This window comes from Aquarana catesbeiana, linkage group LG13 (genome assembly GCF_042186555.1).
Source record: "Aquarana catesbeiana isolate 2022-GZ linkage group LG13, ASM4218655v1, whole genome shotgun sequence".
NCBI classification, from domain to species: Eukaryota; Metazoa; Chordata; class Amphibia; order Anura; family Ranidae; genus Aquarana; species Aquarana catesbeiana.
Genome location: NC_133336.1, coordinates 87,052,673 through 87,076,456, shown reverse-complemented (window position 1 = coordinate 87,076,456; position 23,784 = coordinate 87,052,673). Strand labels below are relative to the sequence as shown.

The 23,784-nt window shown below is 42.8% G+C and overlaps 1 protein-coding gene across 2 annotated transcripts; it reads left to right on the top strand.

The window, feature by feature from the left end:
• Nucleotides 1–14,378: 14,378 nt before the first annotated feature.
• Nucleotides 14,379–21,068, top strand: LOC141117800 (serine/arginine-rich splicing factor 5-like). 2 transcript variants are annotated; one of them, XM_073610832.1, is made up of 8 exons: nt 14,379–14,530; nt 17,082–17,231; nt 17,480–17,550; nt 17,637–17,750; nt 17,837–17,903; nt 18,933–19,006; nt 19,148–19,258; nt 20,419–21,068. In XM_073610832.1, exons 2-8 carry the CDS (start codon nt 17,106–17,108, stop codon nt 20,693–20,695), a joined length of 840 nt encoding a protein of 279 aa, XP_073466933.1. In that variant the 5' UTR covers nt 14,379–14,530; nt 17,082–17,105; the 3' UTR covers nt 20,696–21,068. The 2 variants fall into 2 exon arrangements, with proteins under 2 accessions (XP_073466933.1, XP_073466932.1); XM_073610831.1 differs by having other exon boundaries at nt 20,416–21,068.
• Nucleotides 21,069–23,784: the final 2,716 nt, after the last annotated feature.

Genomic DNA, 23,784 nt, shown 5'->3' with positions numbered 1-23,784 from the left:
TCGAAATCCAGCCAGTTCAGCAGAGACCAACTTCGATCCATGTATGTGTAGGCAGGGTGGACAGAATGGACTTCTCTACAACAGCTTTGTTGGATTTTCCCTGCTAAAGTGTATAGATGTGAGAATCGTCATTTTTTTTCCGTTCAACCCACTGACTGAATGAAAAAAAAAGACTCATTTATGGGCTGCTTTAGCTTAATGTTTCAACATAGTATTTTTTGGTAAATTATTTATTATCTACAACATTAAACTTGCATAAAATCAAGGCCTTTAATTATTAAATGTATTACTGTAAATTGAACACCGTCATCTTCTGAGGTGTAGAAGAAATTGAGAAACAATAGGGAAATCCAGATGATACAATATCAATACAATCATGGAAAGTACTGTAGTTGTCGTTGAATAGCAAAACATACCACAACAGTACCAAGATACAATAACAAAGAGCCCTGCCCATAGTATGCAAACAAACTCACCACACTTCCTATTGTACTCTATTGTTATTCCTGTTCCTATTGTCTCCCCATCGTTATTACAGAAACACAACTCCAAAGAATTGTTCCTTAGGTTTGTTTGTATACAATAATCTGCCAGGGTGCGGTTCATGAACAGTTTTGTGTTTTTCGCTCAAAATTTGAATTTCACAAACTTTGCAGCAAATCTCATCAATGGGAGTCTTGTTATTTAATTCCGGATGTTTTTTAGGGCTAATAAACAAGCTATTGTCAAACAAAAGGCAGAGGAAGCAAGGAACTGCCATGGGGGGCATGTATCAATTTCAAAGCTAAAATTAAATCCCCCTACCTCTCCCTACACAGAATTGTAATCTCTCCCTTAGCCCTGGTTCACATTGCAGCGATTTGGCATGCGATTTGACATGTCTAATCGCATGCCAAATCGGCGGCTATTGCCGGCAATGGCACCATCCGAATGCAACGCCGCACCGATACCCAAAAGTCGTTTCTGTACTACTTTTGGCGACTTCAGGATGTGGTTTCAATAGACATCTGTGCAGAAACCCGCACAGATGTCTCTGAAATCGCCCCCGAAGTCGGAGTGCTATTGCATTCTACTGGCAGGGAGCCTTCTTCACTGGCAGAATACAATGATCATGGCTATGATTGTACGAAAAAACTCTGACGGGCTGGTTGTGCTGCAGTTGATCGATAGATCGACTGCAGTACAACCAGTCTGCCCATATTGGAATCAAAATTCAGCCAGTCCGTGCTAAACCAGCTGAATTTCGATCCATCTATTGCCAGCCTTAAGCCTAGTACACACAATGAGATTATCAGATGAATGATCATCCTTTTTTATTTGCATGCTAGTTTCCATATCGAAAATGAAGAGGTTACTACAGTAAGAAAATTCTTGTACGACAGAATAAAAATTCAGAAGTGATGTATTGTATAGTATTTGTATTGTATTTTCGGGCAAAAACTGTACTGATTTAATGAAAATTGTACGAAACAAAAATTGGTGTTTGTCCATTTGGACGAAAGCTGTGTACTAATGATCAGATTATCGTACGATCGCTTTGAAAGTGGAATTTTTTGTACGGTTTTCTGATTGTGTGTATGGGCCTTTATACTTTAAAATGATGCGTCTCACTCGTCTGGGAAGGAAAGAAGTTAATGATTCCTCAAACAGTAAATAAATGATTGCTTGTCATATAAACTATACTTTGTACAGATTAGCAGAAAGTCCATTGTAGCAGCTTTGATGATCCATTACTTTTGTAATAGGGACAACTTGATACAAAGCGTAATTCTTGGCTGTTCCTCTTTTCATATTTATTTGATATATTTCTAGTGGTTATACTGTATATTCACAAAAGCACAATACATGTTATATTTTCATTACTGCACAGTATTTGCTTTGTTTAGCATTGTAAACAGCTTCTTTTTTTTTTTCTTTTCTTTTTTTTCATGGGAGTACTTTTTAGGGCCAGTTCACACCATAGAAACGCAGTCCGGATGTGTTCCAGGTGCTTTTCTGCATGTGCATTTTTGATGCGTTCCAATGCGTTTTTGGTGCGTTTTTGATGCAGTCCAGTGCCCCCCCCCCTTTTTTCTTAACCTTAAATAAGGACAAGTGTTTTGCAGTGTGTTTTTGGTGTATTTTGGTGCGTTCCAGTGTGTTTTGATGTGTTTTACAGCGTTTCAGTACAGTCCGATGCAGAAGAAATGCAGCTGGTTCTAGGGCTGGGGAAAAAATCGATTTAAATCGTGAATCGAGTTGAGAGGTCAAATCGATTCAAAATTTAAACAAATCAATTTTTTTAGATTTTTTTTTTCACCGCACCAGTCCTGAGGAGCTGCAGGCAGGAGTTTTTAGGCGAGGTCGCGGCTTCGGCCTAGTCCGCGAGGCCGGATGCCGTGGACTAGGCCGAAGCCGCGGCCTCGCCTAAAAACTCCTGCCTGCAGCTCCTCAGGACCGGAGCGGTGTCCAAAAAACAAAATTTGAATCGTGAATCGAGTTTTTTTTAAGAAAATCTGAGATTTTTTTTTTTTTTTAGAAAATCTCCCAGCCCTAGCATGTTCTACTTTTTTTTCTGGAACTGGAACGCACTGGAACTGCAAGCACTGGTGTGAACTATGCCATTGAAAACCATATAACCTACTTTCCATGCATTTTTGATGCAGAAAAAAACGCATTGGACTGCATGTGAACTGGCCCTTAGAGGAACCAGATGGATTTTCCACATGCAGATATTTTTTATTACACATGAAGTATTGTATTTTATATGTAAGGCTGGATTCACACCTGTGCAATGTTAGACATCGCATGTGATCTGCACAGCACTGCTGTGCAAATCGCATGCAAAATCTGTGCGATGCAAATTCAGCCATACATATTGTATGGCTAAATTTACATCGCTTTGGACCAAAATGGTGCTGGACCCTTTTTTGGTCCGAACTGGAATCAGATCCATTTCCTGCACCATTTCACAGTTCGCACTGCGATATGCGAACCGATCTGGGGGTGTCATTATCTTTCTATTGACACCCGCAGCAGTTTGCATCACACAAGTGTGAACCCAGCCTATAAGTCAGCAAAGATTACCATGTGTGTTATCATTCCTTTTGATACTCTTGTCTTCAGGTTCCTTGTAAAGCCTTGTTTACATTGGTGGCAATCGAGGACAGTAAAAACACAGGTCAACCACCTGTTTTTACTGTTCCCTGATTGCCCAATTAAAGCCTAACATGGCAGCTGGAGGGCTTGGTACACATGCCATGGCAAATTTAACTCAGCATTCCGCCTATTAAACCCACTTCTTGACGTCAATAGGACCATGCCAAAACCACAAACCAAGCACTAGGTATTTGACAACACATGCGTACATTCTGGCTCATGCCAAGGATAGACCCAGGTGCCAAGGACTATTTAGTTCCTACACACATGTGCAATAGCATTTGACCAGTGACAGAAGAGGAGCGTTGTAGGACTTAAGAGATTTGACAACAATGGAAGATGAATTGGCAGCAGGATACTGGACTTACCATTGGTGGAGGAATGGTGCCTTAAAATAGGACTATAGGCAAAACTTTGTTTTCATTTTATACAGAGCAAGGGAGGGTTATAACCCCTGCCTGATTTTTTTTTCATCTGTGTCTCATTGGGGAGATTTCCCTTCACTTCCTGTTCCATAGCCAAACAGAAAGTGAGAGGAAATCCCTGCAAATTAAGGGAATTGCTTGGGGACCACCAGGTCACCAAAACTAGTATCACTTTTCCGGGGACAACCCAAAATTTGGGGATTTTCTTTTACTTTCAATGATAATAGTAAACAGGACAAATAGAGAATTTGAATCTCCTAAATAGGGGCACAGACAGCAATAAAAACCGACAAACATTCAAATCCCTCTCCACTCTATCAAAAAATTTAAAAAAAAGTTTTGCCTTTAGTTATACTTTAATATCCAAGTTTGCTGTGCAGGGCTGTGCCACCAATGAGGCTAAGTGAGGCAGCCCTTGGTGGGGGGGGCCCGGGCAGCAATGAGGCTGGAGTGTCCATACCGGGTCACAATGTCCGCCCTGCAGCTCAGTAATGTTGCATTGTGTACACAGAGCAGTGTTACAAAGCTGTTTGCCGCACAATGACATTGGTTATTATGTTGCAGGTGCCTACCTGCACCATAACAACCAATGACATTGTTTCCTGCATCCTAGCCACACATCTGTACAGTGCCCCTGGCTGCTAGGGTGCTGGCGGCCAGGCCAGATCATCATTGGTTGCTGCGCCAGAGTCCTAGCATCAAAAGAAGGTGCAGGAAAAAATGGGGTAACGCTTGAAGGCACCTTAGGGTAAGGGGTGCAGTAAAAATGGCTGCCTCAGGGGACAATTAACCTAGGTATGCTTCTGATTCTGTGCATAGTTGACATAATTGCAATACCCCCCACAGCCCCAGATATTTTAGAATTGCTTTAAATATAGATTTGAGTTTTGCTGTACAACAGATTTTGAGTTTTGCAAAATGCCTCCAGTGCTAATATTCTCAGAGCTGCTGGGAAACAGCTTTGCTTTATAGAAACATAAATCATAGTACAAACCCAACTGCTATACATCATTAAATTGTATTGGTGTGTTGGCTAAAAAACCTTCATAGCTGAATCACACTTTTGCATGATTACCGCAACATACGTTATGTGGTAATGTAGCTCTGCTGTACATACATTACAGTCCACCATGATGCACATTATTGCACTGCGATGCATTATGTCAGAAAAAATGCTGAATGCTGTTCTCCTGCATTGTCAGCCCATTCAAAATGAATGAGCTGCCTCAATACAATGCACAAGAATGACGAAGTATATATGACCAATCACACTAATGTACAATGTGGCCGTCTGCCCTCATCATCTAGACCCCTCAGCTCTCACAATGGTAAACACTATGCCCCCACCCTCCCACGAACAAAGACTGAGCACTATGCACATGAAGGGCGTTGTTTTGGCAGTTACAGTCTGTTCCGTTTCATTTCAATATGAAGCTTGGAAATTACCTCAGGCATTTTAGCTTCTGCTGCATGAAACCTGTACACTCCCTGTAATGTTAATAGACACTACTAGCCCATACCCAGATTTTATTTAATATACAATCCTCTCAGTGTGATATAGACCAATGGCACCCTTTAAAATTCTGCACAATCTTGAGGCACCCCATTTTATAATGTAAAAAACTAAACTAATAGTTTTACATAGAGTAGCAACATCTACACACGTAGGGCACTCAACATTAGAGGTGATTTATTAACGCCCACCCTCCATTTTGTTAAGCAGCCCTTTAACCAAATATTAAGAAAACCATCTGAAATAGAAAAGGTAATTAAAAGAAATAACATAAGACAGCCAGTTTGGAAAATACTAGGCCGCGGCCCTCTATTGGCGTTAAAAGCATATAAGTAAAATCATAAAACTTCCTTTAACTGTTATAACTATAAACAAACCAATAATTTTTGTGAAATAAATATCAAACACCAAAGCTCCTTTACCAAGACTCGAGCAGAATATAACAGCCCATTAAAGTTTTTAACCACACAGTCCACCCACAATAATGGGAGACAATACCCCAAAAAAAGGGAAGGGAGGGTGGGACAACTTTTCTTAATTGAGCCTAGGTTCACATTGTTGTGTGGAAAACACTGCATGTGATTCGCACAGGAATGTGCGATGTCTCACATGCGATGTCTGTGCGGTGCAATTTCAGCCATACATTTTGTATGGCTGAAATAACATTGCATCCGCACCAAAATGGTGCAGGATCCTTTTTTCCTCCGCACTTCAATCACGTTGCATGGGTGTTCACACCCATGCAATGCGATTCTGACAATCACACTGCGTTTTGCAATCTGTTTCAGGGTGTCGGTTAGGGCTGGTTCCCACTTCTGCGATGCGGGAACGCTGCGAATCTACTGCGGGTTCCCGCATCGCATGTCTCCCGGCGGCAGTTCACACTGCTCTATGTAAACTGCTAGGAGTGTCAGGTAAAAGTTAATGACACCCCCAAATCAGTTCGCACATCGCAGTGCGATCTGCAAACTCAGACAGGAATCAAATCGCATGGTGTGAACACCCATGCGATCTGATTCTGCTGCGGACCAAAAAAAGGGTCCTGTACGAGTTTGGTCCGAATGCGATGCAAATTCAGCCATACTATCTGTATGGCTGAAATCGCATCGCACAGAGATCGAATGTGATGTGCACTGCAGTGCGGTGCGAATCACATCCAATCTCGGACATCGCAGCAGTGGGAACCTAGCCAAAGATAACATTGACACCCACGGCAGATCGCATGGACGCTGTGCAATTGCTTTGGAGTGCGATGCGGGGACAAGCAGCGAATCTTGAGCGTTTCCTGCATCGCATTAGTGTAAACCAGTTAACTACTGACAAGCGCCTCATGTTTACCTCAAAAAGTCTGTAGTCAATCAGAGGGTGAAAAGAAGCTAGTTGATCTGCCTAGCAACAGCTGTTAGCTGAAATCCTGATTGGATACCGCAAAGGGGGACTCTGAAACAGACAAAAGGAGAGGTAGTAAACTGCCTAGTACAAAGCCCCTATTACAACTAAAACCAGCATTATTGAATTTTAACACGGTGCTAAGGGCTTGCAATCCCATGCATAATACTTGTGGCCCTGACATTCTGTGGATTCAGCAACAAGAGGGGGTGGAGATCCGCCTGTTCTTTTCTCCTATATTCTCCCTTGTCCTTGCTTACTCCACGCACCCAGCACACTGACCGAGCTGTCACCGACAGCTCTCATTACTTCTGAGGGCCGTTCATGGAGGTCACATGGTACAGAAGTCACACCGCATCCAATTTGCACGACAGGCAAGTGTGATCGGCTCTCAATGGAGCCGGTTCACACGTGTCCGGGGAGGCCATGGTCTGGATTGAAAAAGGGTCCGGTGCGTCTTTGGGTCCAGTTCAGGTGTGAATTCAGGCTAAAATTTGGACCTGAATCACACCTGAACCAGTGTACAGGAACGCTCCAGGGACAAACCTTTGGCTGCACATGTGTAAACCCGGCATAAGGGCTGATTCACACCTATGCAAGTTGCAGTTTGCACATTCAAGGTGCATTTTGCGTTTTTCTAAATACATTTTTGAACCATTGAAGTCTATGGAACCAAAAACCAGAAACGAGTTCCTGGCCCTTTCCAGAAAATGCACAGATGTGAACATGACCCATAGCAAACCATTTTAAATGGACTGTAGTGTGTTTCTGCAAAACTGAAAATGCACAAAAAAATGCATAGGAGTGAACCAGGCCTTAAGCCTGCTTAAGGCCTGGTTCACACCTGTGCATTTTTTAGTTCGTTTTCAGTTTTGCAGAAACACACTACAGTCCATTTAACATAGTTTCCTATAGATGTAGTTCACAGCTGTGCATTTTATGGTAAGGGCCAGTTTTTTTTTTTTTTGTTTTTTGGTTCCATAAACTTCAATGGTTTAAAGATGTGTATTGAAAAAATGCACCTGAAATATGCAAACTGCAACCTGCACAAGTGTGAATAAGGCCTTAGGCCCCTTTTACGCTGCTGTGACTTAAAAGTTAATTTACTGCGATTTTGCCACGATTTCAGGGAATGCCTGTGTAAACATGAGGTCTATGGACCTCAACTCGCATGTAATTCGGACCAAAGTAGTACAGGGACTACTTTGAAGTCAGCACAACTTGAAGTCGCACATATATGAATGGTTATCACTGGAAATCATGGGGAACGACTTGTCATGCGACTTTGCAGTCCCAAGTCGCAGGACAAGTCGCACTAGTGCGGAAGGGGCCTTAAGTGCTGCAGAGTGGCAGCTTTAAGGGGTTAAGGAGAGCAGAAAAATTAGCCATTTGAGGTGGAAATTAACATTTTGTGATATAAAATGAAGTGTTCCGCAGCTGATATGGCAATTTGTATGCTATAAACACACTTCCAACACTACTGTCAGGGAACTTTTTGTGAGTTTGTACAACTGTGGAGAAACTCTTGAGACTACAAATTCCTGCTTGGACATGTCAACACCATGGTGTCCTTTTATGAAAGTGCGGTAAAATACCGCTTTTCAGTTCTCAGGCATTCTCAGAGGAGATCGCTCTCCTCTGAGTGCCTGTTTATGAAAGTGTGTAGATCGCTTCTCATGTTGAGTTGAGGAGCGATCTACAAACGCCGGGAACTCCTGAGAATGGCTCCTCTCACTATAATCTTGCGTGATATAGCGGGATTACAGTATGAGGAACCATAAAATATAAAATGTTTAACACAAATCAGCACACATTATTCCCCAACATATTAATAAAGTTAAATTCCCCCTACACAATATACATTAACCTAATTATAAAAAAACATTGTTTTTATCAATATTTAAAGATCATACATGTGCCTATTTAAATGTGAATGGTGTATAGTAAATGAATGTAATGCACATATGTAATGCAGCTATACACCATTCATATAAATGCAAAATACATTTATAATCATTAAAAAAATAATTTTAATAAAGTATACAAGTATAAATATTTATTAATAAATTAAAATAAAATATATTTCATTATAGATAAACATAAAAATTGATAAACTGGTGCGATGCGAGAACACTGCGAATCCACTGCGGGTTCGCATGTCTGTTCACACTGCCATATGCGAATCGCTGGGGAGTGTCAATACATTGTTAATGACACCCCCAGATCAGCTTGCATATCGCACTGCGAACTGACAGTTCGGACATGAATTGGATCGCATATGTGTGAACACACATGCGATCTGATTCTGGTCCGAACAGAAAAAAGGGTCCTGTGCGTGTTTGCACCGAATGCGGTGCGATATCAGCCATACTATCTGTACAGCTGATATCGCACCGCACAGACATCGCATGTAATGTGAATGGCAGTGTGCTGCGAATAACATGCGATGCCTGTGCGATGTCCGGCATCGCACAAGTGTGAACTGGGCCTAAAGGTTAACAACACCCCCAAATCAGTTCGCATATCGCAGTGCGATCTGCAAACTCGGACAGTAATCGAATCGCATGAGTGTGAACACCCATGCGATCCGATTCTGCTGTGGACCAAAAAAAGGGTCCTGTAAGAGTTTGGTCCGAGGGCAATGCAAATTTAGCAATACTATCTATATGGCTGAAATCGCATCGCACAGAGATCGGATGAGATTTTGCACTGCAGTGCGGTGCGAATCACATCCGATCTCGGACACCGCAGCAGTGGGAACTGGCCCTAAATCATATTGCATTTGCACCAAAATGGTACAGGACCCTTTATTTGGTCCGCACTGGAATCGGATCCTGCACCATTACATAGTTCGCACTGCGATCTGTGAAATGATCTGGGGGCGTCATTAACTTTACATTGACACCCGCAGTGGTGCGCAGATGTCAATGTAGGTGCGATGTGAAAACCCGCACAGGAATCACGCTGGTTCACGCATCGCACAAGTGTGAACCCAGCCAGAGACGTGAACATCTAAAAAAAAAATATATATATATCTATATATATATATATATATATATAGATATATATATAGAGATATATATAGAGATATATATAGAGATATAGAGATATATATATATATATATATATATATATATATATATATCTATCTCTCTATATATATATATATATATATAGAGATATATATATCTCTATAGATATATATATATCTATATATATATATAGATATATATACTATAAATTCCTATCCTGCTGGTTTTGGGGTGTGTAATGGTGGGGAAGGTGTGCTCTGACTGTTTGGTGAAAGAAAGAAGTCAAAAGACTTCTTTCTTTCTCCAGAATATCAGCCATTTTCAGGCTTCTCCACTTCTGAAATGGTGAATCAGAAAGTGAGAATTCTGTCACAGATCGCCAGTGAGGTGCTGAGATCACACCTTCATAAACTGGCCGTTTCTGTGAAGTCAGTTACAAATTCTCACTGTGCTGAGATAATCAGCGGAGAACATGTTCTCCGCTGATTATCTCAGTTTCATAAACTGGTAATGACCTGAGATCAGTGGTGAGACTCGGGATCGCCGCTGATCTCAGTTTCATAAAAGGACGCCTGTGCATTGGCGAAAGCTTGTAGTTTTCTTCAGGAATATGCACAGACATGTACACTGCAAACAAAGTAGCATTGTCACTAGATTAGTAACAGTGTAAGTGGGCCAGGTTTTTAAAGGGAACTAAAGTTTGGAATTAGAGTTTTGTGGGCAGAAGAGACAAACAAATTCTTGTTTGCCAAAAAAAACATCTACACAATTTTTTTTTCTCTTCTGTACCCTGCATGACACATATGTACATCCCGGCTCATGCTGAGAATAGAGCACAGTGCCAGAGACGATGTAGCTTCTGCGTGCATGTCCAACTCGAGAAGAGAAGCGGAGCAGGATCTGAAAGATTTGTGGCGGATGAACTTGAGACAGGATACCGGAATTTTCATCTGTGGAGAAGGATACAGTAGAAGGCTCATGTGCCATAAGATGGAAGTATGCTATGTATTAGTGCACTTTGCCACCAATGAGGCAAAGTTAGGCGAATGCCCCAGGCAGCACTTGGTGGGGGGCAAAACTGAGGCTCCTTTAACACTGAGCTGAATGGGATGGATGTCAATTTTTTTTTACATCTGTGCCCATTTAGTTTGTATCTGGTGGATACAGGCAGACCCGTGATAGCTCTATGGGTGGACATCAGACATCTCAAGTCTCCGCATTTCAGAGGGAGCCTCTGTCTCCTGTTCATTCATCTTAAGGGCCCTTTCACACTGGGGCGAGGGTGGCGTCGGCGGTAAAGCGCCCCTATTGTAAGCGGCGCTTTACCGTCGGTATGCGGCTGCTCGCGGGGCGGTTTTAACCCCCTGCTAGCGACCGAGAAAGGGTTAAAACAACCGCAAAGCGCCTCTGCAGAGGCGCTTTGCCGGCGGTATAGCCGCGCCGTCCCATTGATTTCAATGGGCAGGAGTGGTGAAGGAACGGTATATACTCCGCTCCTTCACCGCTCCGAAGATGCTGCTAGCAGGACTTTTTTTCCCGTCCTGCTAGCGCACTGCTTCAGTGTGAAAGCCCTCGGGGCTTTCACACTGGAATTAAAGCAGCGGCACTTTCGGGACGGTTTGCAGGCGCTTTTATTAGCGCAATAGCGCCTGCAAACCGCCCCATTGTGAAAGGACCCTTAGTGCTGAGAAGGGGACTGGGGAATGTGTCCTCAGTTCCTTTGTCTCAAAGGGGAGATGTCAGGGGTCTAAACAGAAAATATATTTAAAATATATTTAAAATATAAAAAATATTTAAAAAATTCGAAAAAAATGAAAAAGTGTAAAAAAAATAAAATAAAAAACCTACTGACACCACTCTCCCCTGCCCTACCAACACTGTCCACTGCCCCAACCCCCTTCCCCCAAAAAGCATTGTGAAAAAAAAATTAAAAACAAATTAAATTGTAAAAAAAAATCAATTATTAAAAATTAAAAAAAACTACTGACACCATCCACATACCACCCACCACCACCCCTTCCCCAGAAGCACTGCGAACAAATATTGAAAAGGTGATTTAAATAATATTTTGCCGCGGGGGTGCGGGGGGAAGGGCGTTTGCGGGCGTGAAGCGCCACCTCCCCGAAATGAGTTTCTGCAGGTTGGGATGTCTGCTAAATGTAAACGGACTCTGCTGTCCATTTAGGCCTGGGTCACATTTTTCATTACACCTTTTTGTTCCATTGAAGTCTATGGAACCAAAAAACAGAAAAAAGTCCCTGGTTCTTTCCATAAAATGCATAGATGTGAACGTGACCCATAGGAAACCATGTTAAATGGACTCTAGTGTGTTTCTGCAAAACTGGAAATGCACTAAAATGCATAGGCGTGAACCAGGCCTTAGGGGCCATACACACAGGCCGAATATCAGGCGCTATCGGCCAGTTGAATAGAAACCAGCCAACATCCGGCCCGTGTGTTATGCCCCTGTTTCCGACGGAAAATGTGTGATAGGACCTTGTTGTCGGAAAATCTGACCGTGTGTGGGCTCCATCACACATTTTCCATCTGAATTTCCGACACACAAAGTTTGAGAGCAGGCTATAAAATTTTCTGACAACACAATCCGTTGTCAGAAATTCCGATCGTGTGTACACAAATCCAACGCACAAAGTGCCATGCATGCTCAGAATAAATTAAGAGACGAAAGCTATTGGCTACTGCCCCGTTTATAGTCCTGACGTACGTGTTTTACTTTACCACGTTCAGAACGATTGGATTTTCCGACAACTTTGCGTGACCGTGTGTATGCAAGACAAGTTTGAGCCACATCCGTCGGAAAAAATCCATGGATTTTGTTGTCGGAATGTCCGATAAGGCATAAGGCAGCCAGTTCGACAGAAACTGGCCGTTTAGCTGGCTTCTGTCAAAGGGGCATGACTGAAAAAGGTCTGCCAATCGGAATCTGATCACTGCTCTCAGTCAATGGCTGAGAGCAACGACCGGTGTGTTTGGGCGGGAGGGCCGTCCCCCTGTCAGAACACAATAGCTCAGCAGGAGAGATCACTGTACTAACATTGGGTAGTTAGTACAGTGGCTCCTCCTGAGCTGTCAGGTTTTTTTTTATTCAGCCCGCTGGGTTGAATGAAAAAAAACTAATAGTGTGTACTAGGCTTTAGAGGTAGGTGGGTGCAAACAGACACAAGTCAGTTTACATTGGCCTGTCAATAGTGCTGCATGGTGCTTGGGGAAAATTACAGGAGGACCGGATCAGAATGCTTGTGTAAAAGAGCCCTGAGGCTGGAGTGTCCATACCGGACCACTCTGTTCTCACTGTAGCTCAGTAATGTTGCCCCGTATACAGAGGGCAGTGTCACAAAGCTGTTTGCTAGGAAGCTGGCGGCTGTGCCTGTAATGGAGCAGATGCCCACTTACATCAGTGATGATGTATGGGCCAGCCTCCTGCATCCTACCTCCAGCTTTTAGACAATCCCTGAAAACCCTCCTCTTCAAAGAAACCTATCCTACCCAGACCTAACAACTGTATGCCTATTTTGTCCATCAGTTCACCCCCCACAGTTTTGTTTCACTTGACCCTCCCTTCTAGATTGTAAGCTCTAATGAGCAAGGCCCTCTGATTCCTCCTGCATTGAATTGTATTGTAACTGTACTGTCTGCCCTCATGTTGTAAAGCTCTGCGCAAACTGTTGGCACTATATAAATCCTGTATAATAATAATAAAATCCTACCCACCAATGATGCACAGCGTCATTAGTGGCAAGGACGATAATGGGCCAGCCTGCATCCTACCCACCAATGATGCACTTCAAGCCAAAGTGTGTGCTCTAGCAACCAAAGGGGGAGGGTGCGGAAAAAATGTAATGTCAAAGGCAAAGGGGCAAGAGTTTGTGTGGTTGCACCCTGGGGGAAGAAAGGGGTGCAGAAAAACAGCCACCTCAGGTGCCCATTAAACAATGCATGCTTCTAATGCTGTGCTGTGTCTAAATACTTTCACGTTACGACAAGACCTCCCAAAATCCTCAGGTTTTGTTTGGTTTTTCTGGATTTTGCCAAGCTCAATAACGTTAATGTTGAGATCCTCAGAGCTGCCTGGAAACAGCTATACTTTATAGAAAAATTATACATCAGTGTGTTGGCTGAAAAACCTTCATAGCCGAATCACTTTTGTGTGCTTATGGTAACACACGTTACGTAGTCATGTAGTCCAACCGCACGGGTGCTGCAGTGCACCGCAATGAATGTTGACGCACCGCCATGTACTTTTTTTTTTGTTTGTTCTCATCCCATTCAAAATGAATGACCTGCCTCAATGCAATGCACAAGTAGGCAAAGTATGAATGAGCCCTCACACGAATGTACAATGCGGCCATCTATGATGAGGCTGCACTCATGATCCAGACCCCTCAGCTCTCACAATGGTATCAGTGTGTGTAAACACTATTCCCTCACCCTCCTCTGAACAATGACTGAGCACGATGCACATTTTGGCAGTTACAGTCTGTTCCTTTTTATTTCTATATTAACAGCATGGAAATCACTTCAGCCATTTTAGTTTCTTCTGCATGAACCCTATATACGCCCCTGTAACATTTATCAACACTGTGTCTATCCTGTATTCTTATTTTATTTATTATATGGTCTTCTCACTACAATATAGACAAAGAAGAGCTGAGTACAGTGCACTATATGGTTCTATTATTACAAATACGCAATATAAAATGTCCGCCTTCCATTTTGTTGAAACTCCAAACTACAGCAGTTCTGACTCATCGCCTTTGTGCTCGACCCCTCCAGCCAATCAGCTCGAGCCACCCCCAGTCCCCGCCCCGCCAGCCACCATTTTGTCGATTGAGCAGAAGGAGAGGGTGGAGCTCCGCCTGTTCTTTTCTCCATCGTCCTTGTAGAGCCGAACACGTCTCTGGCCAGTCACATGACCCGGACACACCCCCCTTCTGATAAACCACGCCTCTCCGGGTACATTTTGTCCCTCTGCAGAGTTGAAGCTGCGTCATTCGGAGATTGGGTATCTTGAGGTAAGATCGTGTGGCGGACGGATTTTTTATTTTTTTTTAACTAGGTTTCCTTTTTACAGAATTAGTTACTGTAAATAGCTTTGCTTGTTAGTGATGAGGTAAACGTTACTCTTGTCTTTGTGGGGATTTTAGAACATTTTGTGTGTTGGTTGGAGTTATGTCTTACTATAGGGAATAGAGTTCCCCATCAAGGTTATAACATCTGGGGATGTAAATCTTTATTGGCGGGCTGATGCGAGGCGCTGTGGAATGCGGTGAGGGAGGCTCCTCGTGCTCGGGGAACCGGCGCCATTTTGGACCACGCTGAGGACAGGGAAGTGGGGGAGGGGCGGGCAGGGTTCTCTATGCGATCTGGGTTCTATCTTCTCCTCCTGTGTACACAGATGGAGAGGAGGGTACATCATTGAGGAAAATAAACATTTCTCTCTAAATGTGGGGCGATCTAATGTACAATATAATAGATCTTCGTGTATAGCGGCCATGTAATCTATGGGTGCAGTCTAATGTACATCTACCGAAAACAAAAATATTAATTCAGAGTGTAGACAAACTAGGTGCATGCTAAAATGTATGGGGACCATTCTTATGTACAGTACACGATGTATACATCCACAACGGAGGTACAATGTCATCTATGGGCTGTGCTAGTATGGCCGCATGGAGGCAATGATTGTTCTTGAAAGGTGTGTGTCGGGTTTTTTTTTTTTTTTTTCAAAAAGGGGGAGGGGGAAATAGCATATAGAACGGCCCAAGGCTCGATTCACACGAGTGATTTTTTTTTTTCTTCTTCTTCCCTTCTATAACTGTATTAAAGACAGCGTTTTACAGCTTTAAGTGATTTTGTTCAGCCAATGGAAAACACGGGGGGGGGGGGGGGATTATGGGAGGAGAGCTGATATCTGAATAGGAAACTGCTCAAGTCAGGTGTTTCTATTGAGGTCTGAAGCTTATGTACTTTTTTGAGCTGCAGGTGTTTTGTTTCAGGCGACGGAATGCTCAGATTTGATCGGGGGATATTGAAATTAATGGGATTTGGCTTGTTAAGCTTTTTAGCGCTTCAAGCAGAAAATGGCTCAGGTGTGAATGGGGAGCCTAAGAAATGAGGATGTTTAGCCAAAATGTGTGTGTGTGTGTATATATATAGAAAATGTAGTAGAAAATGCATCTAGTTTGTCCCCAGTCCAATACAGTGTAGCTACATAGAGACATAAGCTAGATGCATACAGTTGTAAACCCCCCCCCCCCCCCCCCAGTGTAACAGATGTCTCCAGAAAAAAAATATATATATATATATATATATATATATATATATATTATAATTTTTTTTTTTTTCTGGAGACATCTGTTACACTGGGGGGGGGGGGGGGTTTACAACTGTATGCATCTAGCTTATGTCTCTATGTAGCTACACTGTATTAGACTGGGGACAAACTAGATGCATTTTCTACTATGCCCTCTCCCATTAGATTGCAAATATTATGCCTCAATACAGCTCTTCCCAATTTTTGATTGGGGATGTAATGTAAACTTGGTGGTCTAATTAGGGGGGTTAGAGCTGTAGAGGGACATAATCTAGATGCAGTCTACTGAGGGAAGGTTTAACAGCTTGTAAACATAGCTTGTCTCCACGCAGCTCTACCCTGTATTAGATTTCATTTAGTTCATGTCCCTAGTCTATAGGGGCATTCACTAAGGTACAATCTCATGTGGTGTAGAGCTGTATGGAAAGGGATGAGGTGTTAGGAATATGGGGGGGTGTAGGTAGAGCTGTACTGAGGTATAGTCTAGGTGTGATGTAATATGGCTGTACAGAGACAAAGCTCCTGCGCATGCGGTGGTTGCACTCCTCTTGCCTTTTTGTTCTTTACCTAATAATATAAGGTGACTGTAAGGCTGGATTCACACCTAATGCATTTTTAGTGCATTTTGCAGATTTTTACTACAGTCCGTTTCCTATGGAACACATTTTGTAGTGCAAATCTGCAAAATGCAGAAAGCACTAAAAATGCATAGATGTGAATCCAGCCTAAGGGAGAGCCAACTACCATATCTGAGTAATTGCTTAAACTGCAGATCAAGCTTTACTATAGCTTCTGCTATAAATCTATGAATTTTTTGCCTTGGCCCACTCAACAAATGGAAGGTTACTGCAATCTAAAGGCTGGACTTCTGGTTTTAGTTTACATTCAGCGCTGCAAGTCTCATTGTTCATGAACATTTACAGCTCCATAGATTTCAATGGGACAGTCTGACCCTCCCTGGCTGCATGACACGGCCTCATAGACGTCTATGCCGGACACTGAATGTAAGCAAATCCTGGAGGATGTGCTCATGAGATTATTGCACTTCATCTGATCTGAATTATAAATCCCTTGTGTGGGGGAGGGTGTGACTGCGGAGGGAAGAAATCCGTAGGGATTTACTTGTGCTCGCCACCTAGTGGTAGAGTTGCAGTATAACATTTGATTGCAGTTTTTTGGACCATAGAACAGTAACCGTTTGAAATCCCATTGAAATTTTTACCTATTCCAATTTATTTATTTTTTTACAGACTTTGTTTCAGAATATTGCAAATATGAGTGGTTGCAGAGTCTTCATTGGTCGGCTGAACCCAGCTGCCAGAGAAAAAGATGTAGAAAGGTTTTTCAAGGGCTATGGAAGAATCAGAGACATTGATCTGAAGAGAGGTTTTGGGTTTGTGGTAAGTGCCCTGTCTTGTTTTTTAATACTTGTGACTATGCACTAGCTGTTAGAAATCGTCTTGATGGTGAGCTCTGCGGTTCTGTTAATGTTTTAATGGAAACTTGTAAAACTATTGGGTGTCAATAATAAGAATGCAAGACCTTTTAACAGACAGTGTGGAAACATTTAAGCTGAGCTTATTGGGCTGTTTAACTGGGAAAAATGCAAGTGTCTTATTGGTGCTGATCGTTCATGTTCTTTTGTTAGGAGTTTGAAGATCCAAGAGATGCAGATGATGCTGTTTATGAACTTGATGGAAAAGAACTGTGCAATGAAAGGTATGTTAAACATTTTGGTAAACTGTACACAAGACTGCTGCTAATGATGATATGACTTTAACCTTGCCTTGCCATTCTGTCTTCAGGGTTACAATTGAGCATGCCCGTCTGCGTTCCAGAGGAGGTGGACGAGGGGGGGGTCTTGGTCGTGGAAGATATTCTGATAGATTTAGTAGTCGCCGCCCACGTAATGAAAGAAGGTATGTAATGAGCTGTCTCCCAAGTTCACTGCTTATAATTGATAGTCATGCTGTGTGTTTTTAACTAAACTTCTTTTCCCTTGTAGTGCTCCACCAATAAGGACTGAAAATCGTCTTATAGTAGAAAACTTGTCGTCAAGAGTCAGCTGGCAGGTTTGTTGACTTGTTCTAAAGGGGATTATGGGTATATGTGCTTTTCACAAGTACTCATTAATGTCTAATGTCTTTTTTATTTTTTTTATATAAAATTGGGGTTTATGATATTGGGATGGGAGTTAAATTTTTTCCATAATTTTAACCAAATATTAAACCCTTTATTTGCCAGCCTATCTGTGTCTCGTTGGCCTTGTGACGAGGAGCGCCTGTTGGTTATTGCTCTGTCTTGGTCACTTTTGGTTGGGCCGGGTTGAAATTGCCAGTGAGCTCCTACTGCCTGTTGGCCTCCTAGATCCGTTGCCGGTCTAGACATACCGGAGCACTTCCTTGCAAATACCAGGTTGCAGCGACCCCCTGAGAGTTAACGAGATCTGGTCCTTAAGTTGAGAGATGCTCTTCATGTAAAGATTCCGAATGAGAGATCGTGATCGCAGAGTTGAAAGATACGCAATTAGGTGGTCGTTGGAATTCTGGTCGCAGTAAAGTCCTTGGTAACGCCACAGGAGTACAAATGATGGCCATCGTCCATAGTCTTCTAATAGGGAGGGGTCGTTCGCTATAAAGGCTTCCATCAAATGGTTAGCCCACAAGTGGGTGTGAAGAGCCAGTCGAGTCGGGCTTGTCTCATGACGGTTCCTCCAGTCGCTTAATGCAGTTTGCTGGTTGACTAGCCTAGGGATGTAATATTAAAAGGTAAAGTAACCTATATTTTTAATGACATCAAGGGCACCAAATAAATGGCTTTTATTACACATGCTCGTAATAACTTGTATTACTACTAATTTTAGTATCTCTATATTAGCAGTACTTACACTATTTTCCACGTTGACCTTAAGTCTACTTTTCTTATTTCAGAAGACTTCTCACTTATTTTGTGCCCTACTGTAGTTCTTGCTGTTCTTAATCTTGAAGAATGGTGAAATTACAATGTCAAGTTCCAATCTAACATTTTGCATTTCTTTTCAGTCTTTAAGTTTGTTGACATGTCTTCTGTATCTATTCTAATGAATTCTGATCTTGCATTAGGACTTGAAAGACTTCATGAGACAAGCTGGAGAAGTAACTTTTGCTGATGCGCACAGACCAAAGCTCAATGAAGGGTAAGTAAGTTAAATGTGTCTGGAGATCACCGATCTCATGTGTAGTGATCCAACACTAATGAGGGACGTGGGTAGTCTTTGCTTGATTGAGTAAAGAATATTGTGACATATTTTTACACTTCTCTGTTCTTCCTTTTGCAGGGTTGTTGAGTTTGCATCTTACAGTGATCTCAAAAATGCTATTGAGAAACTATCTGGCAAGGAAATAAATGGAAGAAAAATCAGATTGATTGAAGGAAATAAAAGGCACAGGTTTGTGGAATATTTTATGTACCTTTTGTAACTAGTTACTCCATAGATAATGATATTATGCAAATGTTTGCATTCTTTCCTTGTGTCCATTCTGCTACTTACAGGGTGTCCCTTTTTGCCTCCGGTGCTCATTCTCAAATAGTGGAATTTGTTGCTCTGCATCCTTGAGTGCATTGCAAGGTCTTTTACCACAAACTTAATCCCACCACTGCAGTCATATATTAGATAATTTTATAGGCATTGGTCAAGGAGGACTTGGTGATATTGATAGAAAACCAGTCTGCTCACATAATTTGTAATCTGAAGCTTTCCTCCAACCACTTTGCATATATATATATATATATATATATATATATATATATATATATATATATATATATATATTACACACACTTTCCAAATTGTTGCAGAAATTGCCCGTCACTTCCTAGATTTACACTCACACTGATGACTATACATGGATCTCTGCAGTCTCATCCCTTATCCAGGCCTCTCCAGCTTTTCTACGACTTATTACTCCTCCACTCCCTTGCTGGCAAACTCTCACAAGAGTGAGCTGAAGAGGAAGATTAATTGATGGAAAATGATTGAAGGTCATTTAAGCCCCTTTCACACTAGGGCGGTTTGCAGGTACTATTTTGCTAAAAATAGCGCCTGCAAACCGACCCGAAACAGCCGCTGCTGTGTGTCTAGTGGAAGCCTGGAGGCTCTCACACTGGAAGTGGTGCGCTAGCAGGACAGGAAAAGTCCTGCTAGCACCATCTTCGGAGCGGCGTGTACATTGCTCCTGCCCATTGAAATCAATGGGGCAGTGCGGCTTTGGCGCTTTGCGGTGGTTTTTAACCCTCTCTTGGCCGCTAGCAGGGGGTAAAACCGCCCCGCTAGCGGCCGAATACCGCCAATACTCCTCCCGCCACAGTGTGAAAGGGGCCTTACAGTATGGTATACCTAATGTCAGCCTTCTGGTTTTGTCTAAGGCACCTCCTGTTTAACTACCTACAGAGTTCCTGTTATGTATCTGTAGTGTTCTAGCTGCTGTGCAATTTTTGTTTAAAATCTCTGGCTGCATTTCTCAATTGGCTTTACTTGAGGACATGTCTTGTAGTAAGTAACCTCAGATGTTCCTAACCCTGAAATTTTTTATTTTTTTTTCTTAGCAGCAGGTCAAGAAGCCGTTCCCGTAGCAGAAGCTCATCTAGGTCTCGCAGCCGCTCCCGCTCCAGGAGCAGGAAGTCCTACAGCCGCTCTCGTAGCCGCAGTCGTACACCTCACAGCAATCGCAGTAACCGCAGCAAATCAAGATCTGTGAGTAGGTCTCCTGTTCAAGACAAATCTCAAAAGCCTATTGCTGCATCTCGGAGTCCATCTAAATCACCTGCATCTGCTGAACGGCAAAGATCTCGGTCGAGATCCAGATCTGTTGATAGCAGAAACTGAACTTTTTATACGCCCACCTTTTTTTTATTTTACTTCCCCAACCCCCCAAGTAAGATCATTGAAATCGAGCAGGAACATAGAAGAAAACCTAGTGTGGACCACTGAGACAGATTCTCAAGCTGTCTTTTAATACCTTCCACCTGCTTGTTAACTGTATAGTTTTGTGTAAAGTACTTAAATTTTTTTTTCCTCTTTTTTTGGATGTGATTGATGATCTGACTGTGTATTTGAGCTTCACATGGGACATAACACTTGTGTGCTCATGGCTGTAAATAAAGCTGTTGTGTGTTTGCCCTTCAAATCCCTTGGCTTCCATATGTTTCATTTTTGTGAAATATATACTATTCTAATAAACTTTATTATAAAAACTAAAGTTGTTTAAAGTGATTAGGTTGGTATTGTACATAACAAAAATCTGCTTACAGATACTGAGTCCATTACAGTACACTATGCCAGCAATTGCGGTTTCATCACATCACTGTTCAGCACAGTGCAGTAACATGAATCTTAAAGTATAAATAAAATTTTGGGTAGTGTCTTTTCTCAGTGGAGAGAGAGATTAGAAAAAACTTTATTTTGTAGTCTTTCCCCTTGGGGAGATCAATCCTATATACTGCTATCAGCAAAAGAGTGCCGAATCTTTGGTTGGGTGAGGCTTCCTGTTGTGGCAATGAAACAGGAAGTCGACAGGAAGAATCCATGTGCTACCACTGCCCTGGTAGTTCAGAACTACAAGCTGACGGCTGCAAAAGATGTCGGAGCTGTAGTTCATTCACACAGTTGTGTAGATGATGCAGCTATGTGGGCAGAGCCCCACACTGATTTCAAAAAGTGCCAGCTAGTACAGGGATCCTCTCCCTGTACTGTTACAGGGACTGTGGGCATCAGACTGCATCATTGGGGGGGTAAAAACTGATGTAACATGTTCACAAAGGTAAACTTAATGCATTACAAAGAACAGACATTGCCCTGTTAACAATCTGGATTTTTTTTAGTGCAAAGTGGATTGGCCTTTCATAAATAACCTCCAGTGTGTTAGCATGTGCTAGCTCTGCTCGTGGGGGATCAATAGATGTGTTTTGGGGGTGCAGCCCCTCCCTCCTACTTTTAATGAAGGGGTTAAACCCACAAAATGCATCCCGTGGTGGGAGATTACACATGTTGACACACTGTTTGGGGCTTGAGGAAATAACCTGTTTGTACCTACACATTTGAGGCAGGGGATCCTAAGGGACTTTTTAACAGTTCTGTACGTGGCTTCAAATTTTGGCTTTAAGAGGGGTGAGATTACCCCATCTGAGGAAGGCAACATCGACACAGTTTTGGGATACTAATGTCTCCATATGGCCTTCACTTTAGCAAAGTCGAACTTTTTAAGTTCTTGAGTTGGGGATGTGTATCTTATGTTTTCAAACATGCCTGTTTAGCCCCAAAAAAGCAAAATAATGGCAAACTTACATGCTATACACCAAGATTTTGGTTTGTTCAAAAACCTTTTAAAACGCACATGTGAATGTGCTTGGAGTAAAATGTTTTATACTAAATGTGTGGCTTCTTATTTCAATCCTCAATACCAGTGTTAAGTTGGTGTAGTTGGACAATGTGCTCTAATTGCTTAGTCCCTAAAATTTCCTGAGTTTGCCACATTTTAAAGGGGTTGAAAAGGCTGAATATCTTTATCATTATTGCATTAGATACATTAACATTGTGTGTAGCAGACCCACAGCACAACATAGCTCAAGAAGAGATCGTCACCTCATGGAGCAAATAAGTTACGTTTGCGCTATTGAAGAAAATGCCCAAAATTTAAGGCCATTTGAGAACCTAGGCGACAGATAATCACAAACAGTAATTCAAATGAAATGGGAGTTTAGTATCCAAAAGTTTTATTCCACATCAGCAACATTTTACTGCAAAGTCACTGCCCCTCTACCCACAAAGTAGTACATATACTGTTGGACATATCAGGCAGTTTGGGAGGGCAACCCAGCATGGCCACTTGCAAGAGCCGTCATCACAGTTTGGCTGGGCCGGACTCAGCAAAGTCAACCTCACTTGAAAGTGAGGTAAGGTAAGCTGCTCGCATTCCTCAAATTGTGCAGGATGCAGCAGCACAAGACCACATGATTCAGCTTGTATTCGACCAAGTTAATTGCTTTTAGAAAAAGCCTGAACCGACTGCAAAATCCCTTGTAATTAAAATAAGAGCCCGAGTTGGGTGGTGGGACAATATCTCATCAATAGCCCCAACACAGTTGGGAAAATCCCACTGATGGTGGAATTTAGAAGCAAACAGCCTGCCATTCCTGTGGGTTGGAAAGAAACTGGAGTCAAACAAGAAAAAAAAATTGCTACTTTCCAAAACGTCTTTCAGGACAGCACCCGAGAGATCATGGCTCCTCCTCCCACAGGAAACACCTCATCAATTAAGTCTTTAAATTGGAATCCTCCACGTTGCCTCATCAGTTTTTTGTGTTTCCTCCAGCTGGAGGAACACCTCTGGTGGGAGCCATGATCTCTCAGGTTTATCCTGGGAGACACAGGTTCTCACCTGATAGGTCTTTTCTAGGCTAGGAGAGTGAGCCTCCCACTTGCCTCTTATATAGACGGTCCCGTGGGCTCCCTCTCCCTCTTCCGTGCTCGGGGAGAGCCTGTACGTCCGGGGGTGCTGCCTAAAAATTTTTTTTTGGCCTGCGGGTGGCCGTCCTCTGTTCCCTTCTACATGGAGGAATGAGTGGTGGCGGCCGCCATGTTGCTGGTGGCAGAAGAGCGCTTCAGCCACGTCCAGGCAGCACTTCCGGGTCGGCGCGTGCGTCATTTCCGGCGCAAAGCGCAGTGGGAGAGGGCAGGGTCACCTGGCGCCTTATTTCCGGTTCCAGGTCAGCGCAGCGGCGTTTTCGAATCTGGAACCGGTCGTTTTACCACGCACCGCAGACCGCTATGGATAGCGATGCAGCGAATAAGGGGGCAAGCCAAGGCGCCAGCAAGGCTAAGGTAAGGGACTGTGTCCTCTATTACCCTGGGCCGTTTTCTCCTGTGGGGGGGTTACTCACCCTTTTCCCCCCCCTTCCAACACCACCCCCCCCCCC